Raw genomic sequence first — 13640 nt, 5'->3', positions numbered from 1 at the left:
AACGTTCGTTCGTCGGATGTTTGACAAAGTGACCAGCTCTAATGACGTCACTATGTAAACAACATAGAGGTATAAATAATTAATTAGGTACCGGTAATACCAAATATGGAAACCTCCAAAACGATGCAAATTAGGTGTTTGACGAATCAGAATCCGATCAGCCCACCTCCAAAATTATGCAAATGAGTTGAGGCGGTTACGTGAACATGTTCACTAATGCGACTCTTGTGTATACCGACCTCTGTGGTTGAAATACATAAGCCTACGGAGGCATGATCTTAATCTCCCACACAGGGGGTGTGAATTTCAAATGGGGTTACCTGAATGAATTACTCCATGTCTTCCATTGGGGGTATATGGATTTTAACTGGGATAGCCCAATTCAAGAAAAATATATAACTACATAATATCGTCAACTGTATCACATATTGACTTATGCGAAAACCCAAGTAGATTCATAGTCACTTTCAGTTGAAATACATAAAGCCTATGGAGGCATGATCTTAATCTCCCACATAGGGGGTGTAAATTTCAAATGGGGTTAGTGGGTTACCTGAATGAATGACTCCATGTCTTCCATTGGGGTGTATGGATTTTAACTGGGATAGCCCAATTCAAGAACAATATATAACTACATAATATCGTCAACTGTATCACATATTGACTTATGTGAAAACCCAAGTAGATTCATAGTCACTATGAATGCACCAAATTTTTCACATCTGTCACTATGTGAGACACCCAATGATATGGTTCCTGTCTTTCGGAACATTTAGACTTTAGAGAGACATATAAGAAAACAGAAATAAAAGAACTCTGAAATTACATTTCACATATCAAGCACACAATGTACCATATTCGTTCCATTTACTGCCTAGGTTGCTTAATAAAGTCAAATAGATGGATCTGTGTAGTGACCCTGCACATGATGATGGAGGATCATGTGTAGTGAAGTCACTGGTTGGGCACTTATAGGGGCGGTTAATAAAACGAATACAGTATTTAAAGAGCATAATGATTATGCCTTATGAAACAGAAGACAATGACTTTGAATCTCAAAAATATACCTCACAATAGGATAAATAGTATTATGACATGATTCGTTTTTATTTGTGTTTATAGCACAACCAATTTCATGTAAAAATTATTCAATTTGATATTTCAATATGATTTGTTTAAATATTGCAAACTCTGCATTACATTTCAAATCAAAGAAAATTCTATCATCAGTTTCTGTGATATCATCAGGCTTGCCTCTTGTTCACCTTGTACAAATTCAACTTTTTGTCTCTATGAGCCATAGCTATGCCACTGCTAACAGGGATCGTTAAATAAAATCACAAGCTGTATATTCTTTTGACCAATAATCCCAAAATTTGATAATACAACACATTTTATGTGATTAATTCATGCTATAAAAGTTATATACCTTTTCATACTGGCCAAATGAACATTACGCCATCTTAATTTAATAGTTCCTCAGCCCTTCCGAAGTTAAAAACGTAATGCGGAATGCGTTCTTTTTTTTTACTTAAATTTTTTCATCTGTTGGATGAGCTTCTTGACAAGTGTAGGCCACCTTTTCATTTGATGATCTCTCAAGGAGGTTTCACTGTGCTCAGGATGAAAACTTTTATTGAGATTTACGATTTCAGCTATTTTGACGTCTGATGATGTCAGACGTGAGATTTTTGTGTGGTGGATTTGGAAGAAAAAAAAACGGGGAAAAAAAAAACACACTGAAATTTACTCAATCCAGTAGGTTGACCGCAAAAACAGTGGGCAATTTTAACTAATGCGCGCAGAGGCTTTGAGACAAACTATTAAATTAAGATGGCCTAATATTTGTCCAACAGTCATTACATTTCCCATGCACATTCACCCATCTTCTTGTGAAGTGTTTCCCCTTGCAACGAAATAGACCAATGTCCCCCTTATTAAAATTAAATAATACTGTATAAAAATTACTTTATCTGAAGGCAACAAACAAAACACCTGTTCTATGGGCCAGACCAAATCAGATTTCCATTTTGGGGTTTTTAAAGTTCTCATTTTGCTGTATGTCAGGCATTTTTTGGCCAAAAGTGTCCTTGATTTTGACAGTTTGACAGCAATAATTGCTGTATTTATGTAAAATCAGCTGTTTGGGGCAAAAAGGTATATTTATTTTAACTGGAAAAAAATTCAGCATGACTGACCGACCCTATTTCCAAGGTCTGTCCTCCCATTGAACAGCATTTCTCGTCACCTACGCTACAAGCAAACCATTTAATGTAACCCAGATCTTTATTTCTTACTATCTTCACAGCAAAATTCTAAACTACTGGCTGCCTACTTGATGAAAAACAAACTGTGGAGATCAAGCAAAATCAGTCTTAAGTCAGACATATTCAGGTTTCAGTTTTCTGCATCATTGCACAAAGCATTTACAACGCTATACATGTATTTTACAGAAAACTTCATTGAAATTGATTTTGCTTGATCACAAAATACGGAAATGAAATATTCAATTATGAGATGGGTAATATGACCCTGAGTTGCTACAACGACCCACAGTAATTACTACAACTTAAAGAAAAGAGTTGTGCGTTTCTAGCAGGTGGTAAGTGCCAATCTAGGACACAAACAGAAAGACAATATTAGTATGATGGATCTGATCTTTTAAAGCATTAGTAGTAATCATTATTAGCCTCACATGAGCAACATAAATGTTGGCATGTCAACAGCCTTTTATCTTGAATACATGGGAGTCATATTATGTAGTACATCCATCAAAGTTTCAGGCAACCTTTTATAACTGACAGCATAAACACAAAGCACAATGACTAATTTGGAAAGTAATCCTTACATTTTTAAAAAACATTGGTATAGAGGGCAATGAAATCACCAACCCAAATATATTTTTAGAGCTATGCAGAATACTCCTTATAAACAGAGTCACAGCTATATCTTAAAATTGGATACACACACAAATATTTCAGGGAATTTTTTTTTTCATGTTGTTATTTTTCGCAATTTTAGAAATTGAGTGAGTTGTTTACATCACAGAAATTATGTCAAGTACAATGCACATATAACTAATAAAAACATATTTTTACTTCAATTTTTTTATATCTGCGAATGAGAAAATGGAACCCTCACAAATATAGCTACTTTTACAGTGCCCATATTTAAAGGCCCAAATTGGAAATGCTTGTTTCCCAGGAAAACAAAAGACAGCTAGACCAGATCATGGCCAGTCGGTAACATGCATGAGAAGCTTTATTTCACCTTGAAGGCATGGATAGTCCTGGGGATAGTCTTGCAATACGGGCTAACTGTACCTTAGGCTAATCAATATGTCATGAACTAGGACTACAATTGGTATCTACTGGTTATACTCTCATTTCCACATTTCTGAAAAGTTGTTTTATTCTGTGCCTTAAAGATGAAGCCCCGCTTTTGGTCTATGTTCCTTAGGGAATTAGTCAAGGTTAAAATGTATCCATGTAAATTCTGTTCTGTCTGTTTTCAAAGTAACAGGTGTAAGTCAGTTCTTCTGTGGAGAACTGGCCAAGTGTGGCTTCCTGTTTAAACTAGACCATGATCATGACCAAATTTTTCAAAAATTAATATGAGCCATTGCTCAATCAGGCTAGCTATGCCTCCTTTTATAGACCCTGGACTTACGGGTCTGTAGTTTAAATTTGCACACATATTTTTATTTCAGCTGTACAATTTTTCCGGTGGGACACAACAAAACAATCCTAATAGGTATCCTAATTTAATTATATCTTTGGTATCAAACTTAAAATAACATAAACCTAAGAATGCAATTTGAAATCCATTCTAACAGTTTTAGCAGGTTGTGATGGATGCGGATAACTTATTTTACAAACGTTACCCAGCATTATCATTGTGTGCTATGGATCAATAGAACTGTTGAACTAAAAAATATAACAATTTGAAACTTTCCTGCTTCTGCTTGTATATATATGACAGAAAAAAAGGAATTACTAATTTGTTTCAGGGTAAAAAAATACTGTGGGTCACAAAACATCCCTCAATACACCAAAGGATAGATGTACAGAAATTTTCAAATTTAAGTGAAAACCATTTATTGCACTATTATGTAATGACGGTAGGTTCTTGTCGTCCTGTCAGCTCCCTTAGCTGTGATATTTCTAGAGCTATCTGTACCAGTGGTTTGAGGACTTCCTGCGCATCTTTCATATGCTGGGATTCATCGGCTTCGTAACTGTCTATGTACATCCTAACGGTGGCGCCACTGCTTCCAGTACCACTTAGACGGAAGATGATACGGGAACCATCTTTGAAAATGATTCGAACACCCTGAGAGGAGAAAAAGGAGATTTACATTGTATTATACAAATATTAATTGTCTGTGAGTGTGATGGTCAAAATATAATCATGAGATGAAAGACAGATTGTTCCAATGGAACAATACATCTTTCACCGAATGACTATATTTTGACTATTATACAAATATAAGACAGTTAATATTTTGTTTTATATCACTTATACATAAATTCTATTAAAGGTAGGAAATACATTTTTTATCAAAATAACACCATGTTTTGTTGTGATATACTTCACATTTTGGGGTCCACCCCATAACTAAATCAGCCAGTTTAAATGTCAGCGCACCATTTGGTGCATGCGTATTTATGTGCTATGGCACAGCAATGTAAAAACTATCACACAGAGAGGCTGATGGTAAAAATAATGGCAATCAATCAATGAACTGTCTAGAATTTCTGTATGAGTGATGCTTACTAACAGATTCACACAAATACCAGTAATATGCCTGGGGTAATAGGGTTTGTTTATTTGTGCATTTAAATACTCTAAAACTGAGAACAGCCCCTTAGACTGAAGGATCATTAGTCTGAAAAGGGTTAAAGTTAGAGCATTTTAGGTTAGGGATAAGGTTAGGGTTACAGGATTGGTATTAGTGTTAAAGATAGGGCTAGGCTATGTATAGGGTCAGAGTTAGGATTGTAGTCAGAGTCATGTTTAGGGTTATGGTTCGGTTTAGCATTAGGATTAGGACTTAGGTTTGAATTAAGGTGAAGGTTAGGGTAAGCATTATGGTTTATGACCAAGTTATTGGGTTTTCAAATTAATGACCCTTCGGACTATTGACCAAAAATACAGAATAAGCAATGTCTACAGTTAACCCCATGAGAACTATCCGCCGATTGGCCAAAAAGAAGTTTTCGTTATCAATTGCACCAATCAGCAATTTTGTTAGAATAAGTTCACCACACAAAAAAATTGGGGTGAATTATTTGCAAAGCTCCATTCTGATTGGTGATTAAAGTGAAGATATCACATAATTGACCAATAGAGGAAATGATAGATTGGCAGGTAGTACTCAGGGGGTTAAGACTTTATCACTTTCAAAGTTGCTTACTTGTTTCTTGGACACACTACCATCAATGGGGTCTGTGTACTCAAAGTCATCCGCCTTGCCTACTTGGTATGCCTTGCCACTGTTACTGTATTCCTTATTGATGAAATTGGCTGCATTAGACTCTGACACCATCTCACGTAGATTAGCCATCATCTTGTTGGCTGGTTCGGAGTCTACATTCTCATAATCGTACCTGTAGTGTAAAGAAAGATACTGGTTTGTTTAGAATATGAACAAAAATGAAAAATACTAACATGCATATGAAATAGAGCATGGAAATAAGCTGCTAAATAAACAATCATGTGTGTATTACCTTCATGTAAGCATACTCAGTGTTAGTCTAGTATCAAGACAGAGAACAACTTACAGAACAATGCTGTTAAATCCCTCAATGAAGTCTTGACTATAGGCTAATTTTGAATATCCTTACTTCAAAGGATAAGGCAACGAAAAAACACTGCTGTGTAACAGGTGGACAGACTTTTCAAGTAATCTGTTGGGATATATTCAAATTTTTCATTTTATTTTTTTGGAGGCTAATATATGACTCTAAAATTTCACCAGAAGCTTGAAAACTTGGCAAAAATTTTATTATTTTTTCCCCAAACATATTTTGACAAAACATTTCAGTCAAATCAATAAATTTGGCCAAAAATGGCTGATTTTACTTGTTTTTAGGAAAACAATTTTAAAAAAAATTCTCCAAAACAAATCAAAATCTGGGTTGGTAATTGAAGCCTGGAAATCAAAGTGCTTTTTGTTGTTGTCTTCTAAAGCAACATTTGTCCCAGCATACCTGGTAAAGAAATTCCTTCCATATTTCCCCCAGTGACTCTTCAGGATTTCCTCTACACTTAGTTGCCTAGTAGCCATGATTGACAGCCAAGAGAGCACCGCCCACAGTCCATCCTTTTCCCTTATATGGTCACTACCAGTACCAAAGCTCTCCTCCCCACAGATGGACAGCCTGGATGCATCCATTAAATTGCCAAAGAATTTCCATCCTGTTGGTACTTCAAAGAATTCTAAACCTTCAGCTTGAGCAACCCTGTACGGAAAAATAAATGATAATAGTAATACAGACATACATAGGTCGGTGATACGTCAGCAAATACAATTTGAAAGAAACAGGCCTATGCAATCAGTATAAAATGTATATTAACAAGAGACAACATTCTGCAGTATATTATTTGCAAGTGCTAACTCGACACTCGTCCCATAATCTTTCATATCTTTGATGGCTGTTCATCATAGCAGGAAGATGTCTGTCCTGTGATGTCCAAACACTGAAGCACCAGCAAAAATAAGCAGACAGGCTTTCACAACGGGAATCTAAAACAAGAAATGAGGTACTCTATTTGAAATCCATACAACCCCTATGGATGACATGACCATAATCTCCAACACAGGGGGTGTAGATATCAAATGGAGTCACCCATTCAGGCAACCCCATTAGAAACGCACACTCCCTGTGTGGAAGACTGAGGCCATGTTTTCCATAGCAGTTGTGTGGATTTAAGCCTAATAAGGTTTCAACAGGTGCAACATCAGGGCCACACCTGACAGAAGCTTGACACCTTTCTTCAATCTGACTGTGTACATGTTGGATTGTTGACACCTTGTTGCCTCTTATTTAATCACTGTACATCAGTGTCAGGAAATCATATTAAAAGGGTAACAATCCTGCTATGAGACTAGGAGATTGCTTGCTTTGCAATTCTAATTACAAAACTTTATGTCCAAACTTTGGTACAATTTCAAGTGTCCTACAATACATTTCTTTAAGGGGGTACTACACCCCTCGATAAATTTGTGTCTATTTTTGCATTTTTCTCAAAAACTAATAACACAGTGGTAACAAAAGTTATGTATAGACAAGGAATCCAATTACTACACTGGAATTTCAGTGACCCAAGACAAGCGGTTCGTTATTTATGATAAGAAATAAGGTACCGCTAGGATGTACCTCGTTTCCTATCATATATACTGAACCGCTTGTCTTGAGTCACTGAAATTTCAGTGTAGTAATTGGATTCCTTGCCCCAATAATATACATAACCTTTGTTACCAGTGGGTTATTATTTTTTGAGAAGAATGCAAAAATAGTCACGAATTTGCCACAGGGGTGTAGTACCCCCTTAACTCAAAGTCAGGGTAAATGCATGTATAACACATGGACCTACCTATCAAGAGCTCCACTAGTTGGCATACTCCGTGACAAGCCCTTCACTTTACCCGTAGCAAAATATGGAATACATTTGGCGTTAGCTGCAATGACTGCTACAGAGTCACTTGGTGTCACAAAGAAACCATTCAATCCTAGAATCATGTTACGATCCTGGAAAAAGAAAGAATTGAAAGATTCCATTCGTAAATAGGAAACAGTGTCATGCTTCAGTGTATTGATGTTTTAGTGTGTATACTATACTAAAACATCTGAAAGCAGTCCACTGTCCACATACATGTAACAATATGACATATCACAACAATGATTCCAAACAGATAAACATCATAAAAATGATTCCAAATACAGGAGGCATTATGATAGGCCAATGGAAACTTTCCCAAGGAGTTTACTTGAACTGTTTTCATAAACTTTTTTTCATAAGACTTTATGAACGGAATGTATTTCATTCAAATTCACCAATTTATGCTATTTACTAATTTTTTGGAGCTGTTTGGCAAAGCATTTCGTATGCATACAGAATCTGAGAATAAAAGATAGGATTTTGTCTTTTGCCTTTCCAATATTGTGTTATAATGGATGGGCTGGCCAATAGTTTGAGTAGTGGATGCCGGCGCACACTACGTTACGACATGATATTGGATAGGCAAAAGACAAAATCCTATCTTTTATTCTCATTCTTATTAGTTTAAGGGGGTACTACACCCCTCGATAAATTTGTGCCTATTTTTGCATATTTCTCAAAAACTAATAACACAGTGGTAACAAAAGTTATGTATATTATAGGGGCAAGGAATCCAATTACTACACTGGAATTTCAGTGACCCAAGACAAGCGGTTCACTATTTATGATGAAAAATGCAAAAATAGTCACAAATTTACCACAGGGGTGTAGTACCCCCCTTAAGTATAATATTTGTAAGAAAAACTGATTAAAAAAAATAATGTTACTTTTGTGAAGACATCCCTGTTGTTTAAAATGAACAAAACCGTCACAGACATCAAAGCCGCCAAACCGTGTTCTTAGTTCGCGCACCTGTTTTATGTGGACGCATTATTGCGTGACCATTGACGATCAACAAGCGTGCCGCCTGTGCGTGTTGGCGCATGCTGTCTTATATGAATATCCACTATTGTGGGATATTATACACCCAAAAACCAATCAAAGTATGTGAATTCTTTACAAACTCACTGAATAAGAATGTATAATGTTTGTCCATTTGAACATCAGAGGTGAAGATGAACAAAGTCACTCACCCCATCGCCATCAAAAGCTGCTCCAAAGCCATGTTCACCTTTCTTAAGTAGATCTACCAAGTCTTTTGCATAAGTAAGATTAGGGTCAGGATGGTGACCACCAAAGTCATCCTTGGGTTCACAATTGATGCATGTACCATCCGGTGCTCCTAGTTCTTGAAGGAAGATACGCTTAGCATATGGGCCCATCACTGTGGGGAACAACAGGCAAATAGAAAAAATATAAAAGCAACCCATTTATTGATGGCTGTGGAATAATAGATCACTCACAGGAGCTTTTAATTAAATAAGACATGTACATTTGATAATCTGTATCTAAGGGAATCTCATTTATCAGATATATGTTATGACAAAATGATGAATTGCAATTGCTACTAAAGTTTGCTTGATATATGAATATGAATCATCAAACTCACAAGGTATGGTATGTCATGTCTCTTGCACCAGAGTAAACCTTCATGTTTTGTGCTACATAATAATTGAACACACATGCCATGGTGTGTTTTATGGGTACAGAAACCTGCATTTTGTGTATTACCTACATGACTTGTGTAGGTCAAGATATACAGGGTCACCCCATGATGTCCTGTAAACCGAAACACCCAGAATGGAGGTGCAATTTTACAAACTAACTGAAGATCATACAATGGACAAATTAAAGATACAGGATACTCTACATACTAAATGAAGGATACAAACACACCCCCAACAGCAAACAAATACATATATACAAGGGCTTATGCAGCCAGCCATGTAGGGAGTGACACACCTAGATTTGTAAATACACACCCAGTTTTTGCCCACATGGTCTTTACTTTGTACACCAATTTTAAATCTGCACACCCAGGTTTTTGAATTTAAACACCGAAACCCTCATATCCTACTTAAGGGGGTACTACACCCCTGGACAATTTTGTGCCTATTTTTGCATTTTTCTCAAAAATTATAGCGCATTGGTGACAAGTAAGATATGTATATTACAAGGACTACAACTACTGCACTGAAAATTCAGCAACTCAAGGCAAGTAGTTATTGATTTATTGATCAAATATTGGTTTTCCCTCATTTTTAACTGTAACTCCACAACTGTTGTCTGTTGAAATAAAATTTCCAGTGCAGTAGTTGTAGTCCTTGCCCCTATAATATACATATCTTAATTGTCACTAATGCACTATAATTTTTGAGAAAAATGCAAAAATAGGCACAAAATTGATCAGGGGTGTAGTACCCCCTAAGACCTTGCATTATGTACGTACCTCCATGCATGGCATTGATGACAACCTTCAAGGAGCCTGAAAAAAGCTTCTTCAGTGAATCAAAGTCAAAGATTTCCTTCATCAATCCAAGGTAGTCTTCAACTGAATCTACAATCTATTTGAGAACAAAACAAAGACATATGACTGAGTCTTCAATTGAGTCTAAAACTTGTTTTTGGAGGACAATAAAAGAGTGACGTCAGGAATACAGGAAACTTTGCACATCTGGATTACAGGGGAAGAGATCCTACCATCAATACATTTGAAATACATGTAGATGATTTTGCAGAGTGATCTAAATGTATTGCATCATCACTTTTGGCCTTACCTCAACAGTGAATGCATTTCCATCTACTGTGAAGTCTTTGTTACCAATCTGTCCAATGTCCATGTTGATATCAGGACAGATCCTGTACTCAGTCAGTGTTTTTGTCAGCTCAAAGATTTTGTTAGTAACACCCTCTGGAGCAGGCCCTGCAGAGAAAACAACAGGAGAACAAGACTGAATGAATATAACTTCTGCAACTGCAAGAGACCCTGTGGCTACCAGTTAGTGATCATGTGCTTGGCACGCGAGGGTCCGGGTCTAAGGTTCGAATCCCGGGGGTACCAAGTGACTTCTTTGTTCATAGATTCTGTCCATTTTTGTTTCTTCATTTATAACTTTCGATAGTAAAAAGCAGTGTTCAGTGTTAGGGTTAACAACTTTTAAGATATTATCTAATGAAGTGATGCCCAGGGTTGGTCAGCGCTGGTCGGCAGTAACCAGTACTCAGCCTAACCGACCGGCACTCAAGGGAATTATAGGTCTTGCCGACCAGCACTAAAATGACAAATTGTCCTCAAAATAGCTGTCAAATACCATTACTGTCAAGTAATTGGCATTCTGATTCAATTTTCTATTAATTTTAGTCGGCACTAAAATTTGGCTAGCTACAACCTAGTCCGAATAATCAGACCCAGAACAAAATATTAATTTCTGACATGATCCTGTTCTGGGTCTGAACTGTTTCCATATGAAATCCTGATGGCAAATTGGACACAAGAAGCACATGGTTCTATGTGACAGCTTTTTAATCCCTATTCATGTTACGTGAATCACGCTATTGTGGACCATCCTTCTGATACTTGAGTGTTTGGACAAGCGGAACAGTCTTTTGTCTACCTCTCTGTTTGTAAACAAACCAGGAGGTCGAAATCGTCCTCCTCGCCGAATACGAAAGTCAGCGTAATAGTACGGCACTAGCTACAACCCTGGTGATGCCCCTTATCATGGCAATTTATTGCATGAATCCTTCAAGCAAGCAATCATGGAATACAATGGTAAATGCAGTTCTCAAGCTGGAAACTATTGTGTGAAGTGTTTTGAACAATGCAAGGCAAATCTCATTAAAACTGTATCATATTATCAAACTAGTTCTCATTTCATTAGCCTTAATGAGATGGTAAATAAGCTTAAGTCGTTATTGTGATTTTCCAAAAAATACCGATAAAAACTGGTTATATTTGCAAAAAAATTATGAATATCCCTTTATTTTTTGTGGAAAAATCAAAATCAAAACATACATTTTGCTGTCAACCTTGCAGATTCATTTTAATATACTTTTGAATCTCATTTGGAACATCCATATTTAAGTGAGTGAGCGGCAAATAACAACACATTTTACATGCTTGTTGGTCATTATAATGAAAGGCAGACAAATAATGAATAATGAAAAGGTTACCTCACTTGTTTTCAGAAATTATGTGACGGGAAACTCAAAATTGACTGTTAGTGGCCTAATGTTACCTCCATTTGCAGTATTATACTTGATGCCAAAGTCTCCCTTGGGACCACCTGGGTTATGACTGGCTGTCAGGATGATACCCCCATTAGCCTTTCTCTTCCTGATAACACACGATAATGCCGGTGTGGAGAACACTCCATTTTGACCAATTATGAGTTTCTTGACCTATGATATGGAAAAAAAATCAAATCATTCAGTTAGAAAGTACATTTTTAAACTCAATAAGATGATCTGCAAATTTGGATGTGTAAAACACTCCCTACACAGCTGGCTGCCTAAGCCCTTGGTGTCCACACCTTTTTGTATTGTGCTGGTATAGGAGTTGCAAGCAGACATAGGCTTTAAGGTACATATTTCGAGGAGCATAACAAACACCAAATTGGTGTCATATGACCTTTGACATGCATGCATTCTTTTGTCGAGAGTTGACATGGTCTTTCAATTTGTGCCGAGTGTCCTTGGCACACTTGACTATGCTTCAGTGGTCATGAAAGGATTCAATAGATAACCTCTGTCCCATAAATCCCAAGCTATTGTCTGAAATTGCTCCTCGGAAGATGTATCATAAGAACTCAGTCCTCAAATGATAGTCATATAACGACAAAAAGATAAATGACTGACTAATATAATATTGAGGACTGAGTTCCGCAGTCTAAGTTGCAAGGGCCTGCTCGACCAAGTCCAAGCCTCCAACTTGTCACCTTTCACAAGCATGTTTCAATGACTTTTTTTTTTAGCTTCAAACCTAAGTCAGACTATGTTTTGCAATTATCATGCCTGTTAACTGTTGACTGTAGAAGAGTTAAACTTACGGTACCCCATTTTTTTTAGTTCAAACCAAAATGACATAGCAAAAGTCAGACAAGTCAGATCTTTTTTTGTTGTTGTAATTATCATGCCTAAAGCCTCCAGCATACTTTCCTGCCGCTTGCCGCTGCGGCAAGCGGCAGGGCGTTTCAACCAATGACAAGCCTTTATTGTTTCCGTTCATCTGCAATGCGTGCGTGCGCCACGCCGCTCAGCGGCAAGCGGCAGGGTAGTATGAAACCAGCATAAGTCCGTATAATTAAACTTACCCCATTTGCTGCTGCCATCCTGATAATCACAGCTACAGCTTCCTTCATGTAATACCTGCCATCTCCTCCAACCACCAGTGTACTGCCTTTCAAGTCATCTACAGCACTCAATGTACACTGTACAAAGTTCTCGGTGTAGTTCGCTTGTTGGAAAACCGGGACATGCTTACGAAGCCCACTAGTCCCGGGTTTCTGGCCTTCAAAAGGTGTTGTAGCTACTTTTTGAGATGTGTGAGACATTTTGAAATATTGCTAACAATATGCACCAATGCAAAATGTTCTGTATGATTGGAATAAGCTTAAATTTTGAGTAAAAAAGAGGCCCTAAACCCGTGGACTCTTGATCATGTCATTCAGAGTTCACGAAAAACACGTCGTCACGATTTGTACATTAAATACGTACCAGTGTATGTAGCGTTTTACCCGACAGTTACAAACGTAATTTATGGATGACATTCCATTAAAGCTCCGTGAAAGGTCAAAGTTTATGACCGTGGTAGATCTCACTATTTTACAAGGGGATTGTAATTTTTTCTACTCAAAATACACACTCTTTTTATTGATTTAGTTTAAATAAAAAAATGTTGAATTTGTTTGCTACATTAAATATTAATTTATAAATTAATGACATTTTGTTATTTGTTAGAAAAATATAAAATGACA

At 36.9% G+C, this 13640-nt stretch overlaps 1 protein-coding gene across 1 annotated transcript; it reads right to left on the bottom strand.

The window, feature by feature from the left end:
• Positions 1–1079: 1079 nt before the first annotated feature.
• On the bottom strand, positions 1080–13370 carry LOC140167987 (phosphoglucomutase-1-like). Its single transcript, XM_072191651.1, has 9 exons — positions 12978–13370; positions 11904–12066; positions 10443–10588; positions 10115–10229; positions 8859–9049; positions 7600–7754; positions 6213–6464; positions 5417–5609; positions 1080–4332 (listed from the first exon to the last, which is right to left on the bottom strand). Exons 1-9 carry the CDS (start codon positions 13215–13217, stop codon positions 4108–4110), a joined length of 1680 nt encoding a protein of 559 aa, XP_072047752.1. The 5' UTR covers positions 13218–13370; the 3' UTR covers positions 1080–4107.
• Positions 13371–13640: the final 270 nt, after the last annotated feature.

The sequence above is a fragment of the Amphiura filiformis genome, chromosome 1 (assembly GCF_039555335.1).
Source record: "Amphiura filiformis chromosome 1, Afil_fr2py, whole genome shotgun sequence".
In the NCBI taxonomy this organism is placed as follows: domain Eukaryota; kingdom Metazoa; phylum Echinodermata; class Ophiuroidea; order Amphilepidida; family Amphiuridae; genus Amphiura; species Amphiura filiformis.
This window is presented reverse-complemented; position numbering and strand designations above follow the sequence as displayed.

Coding starts and splice junctions, on each gene's coding strand:
- LOC140167987 (XM_072191651.1), bottom strand. CDS start 13,217: ATGTCTCACACATCTCAAAAAGTAGCTACAACACCTTTTGAAGGCCAG. Junction 12,067..12,977: donor GGATGGCAGCAGCAAATGGG/GTAAGTTTAATT, acceptor TCCATATCATAG/GTCAAGAAACTCATAATTGG. Junction 7,755..8,858: donor CAGCTTTTGATGGCGATGGG/GTGAGTGACTTT, acceptor TTCTTTTTCCAG/GATCGTAACATGATTCTAGG.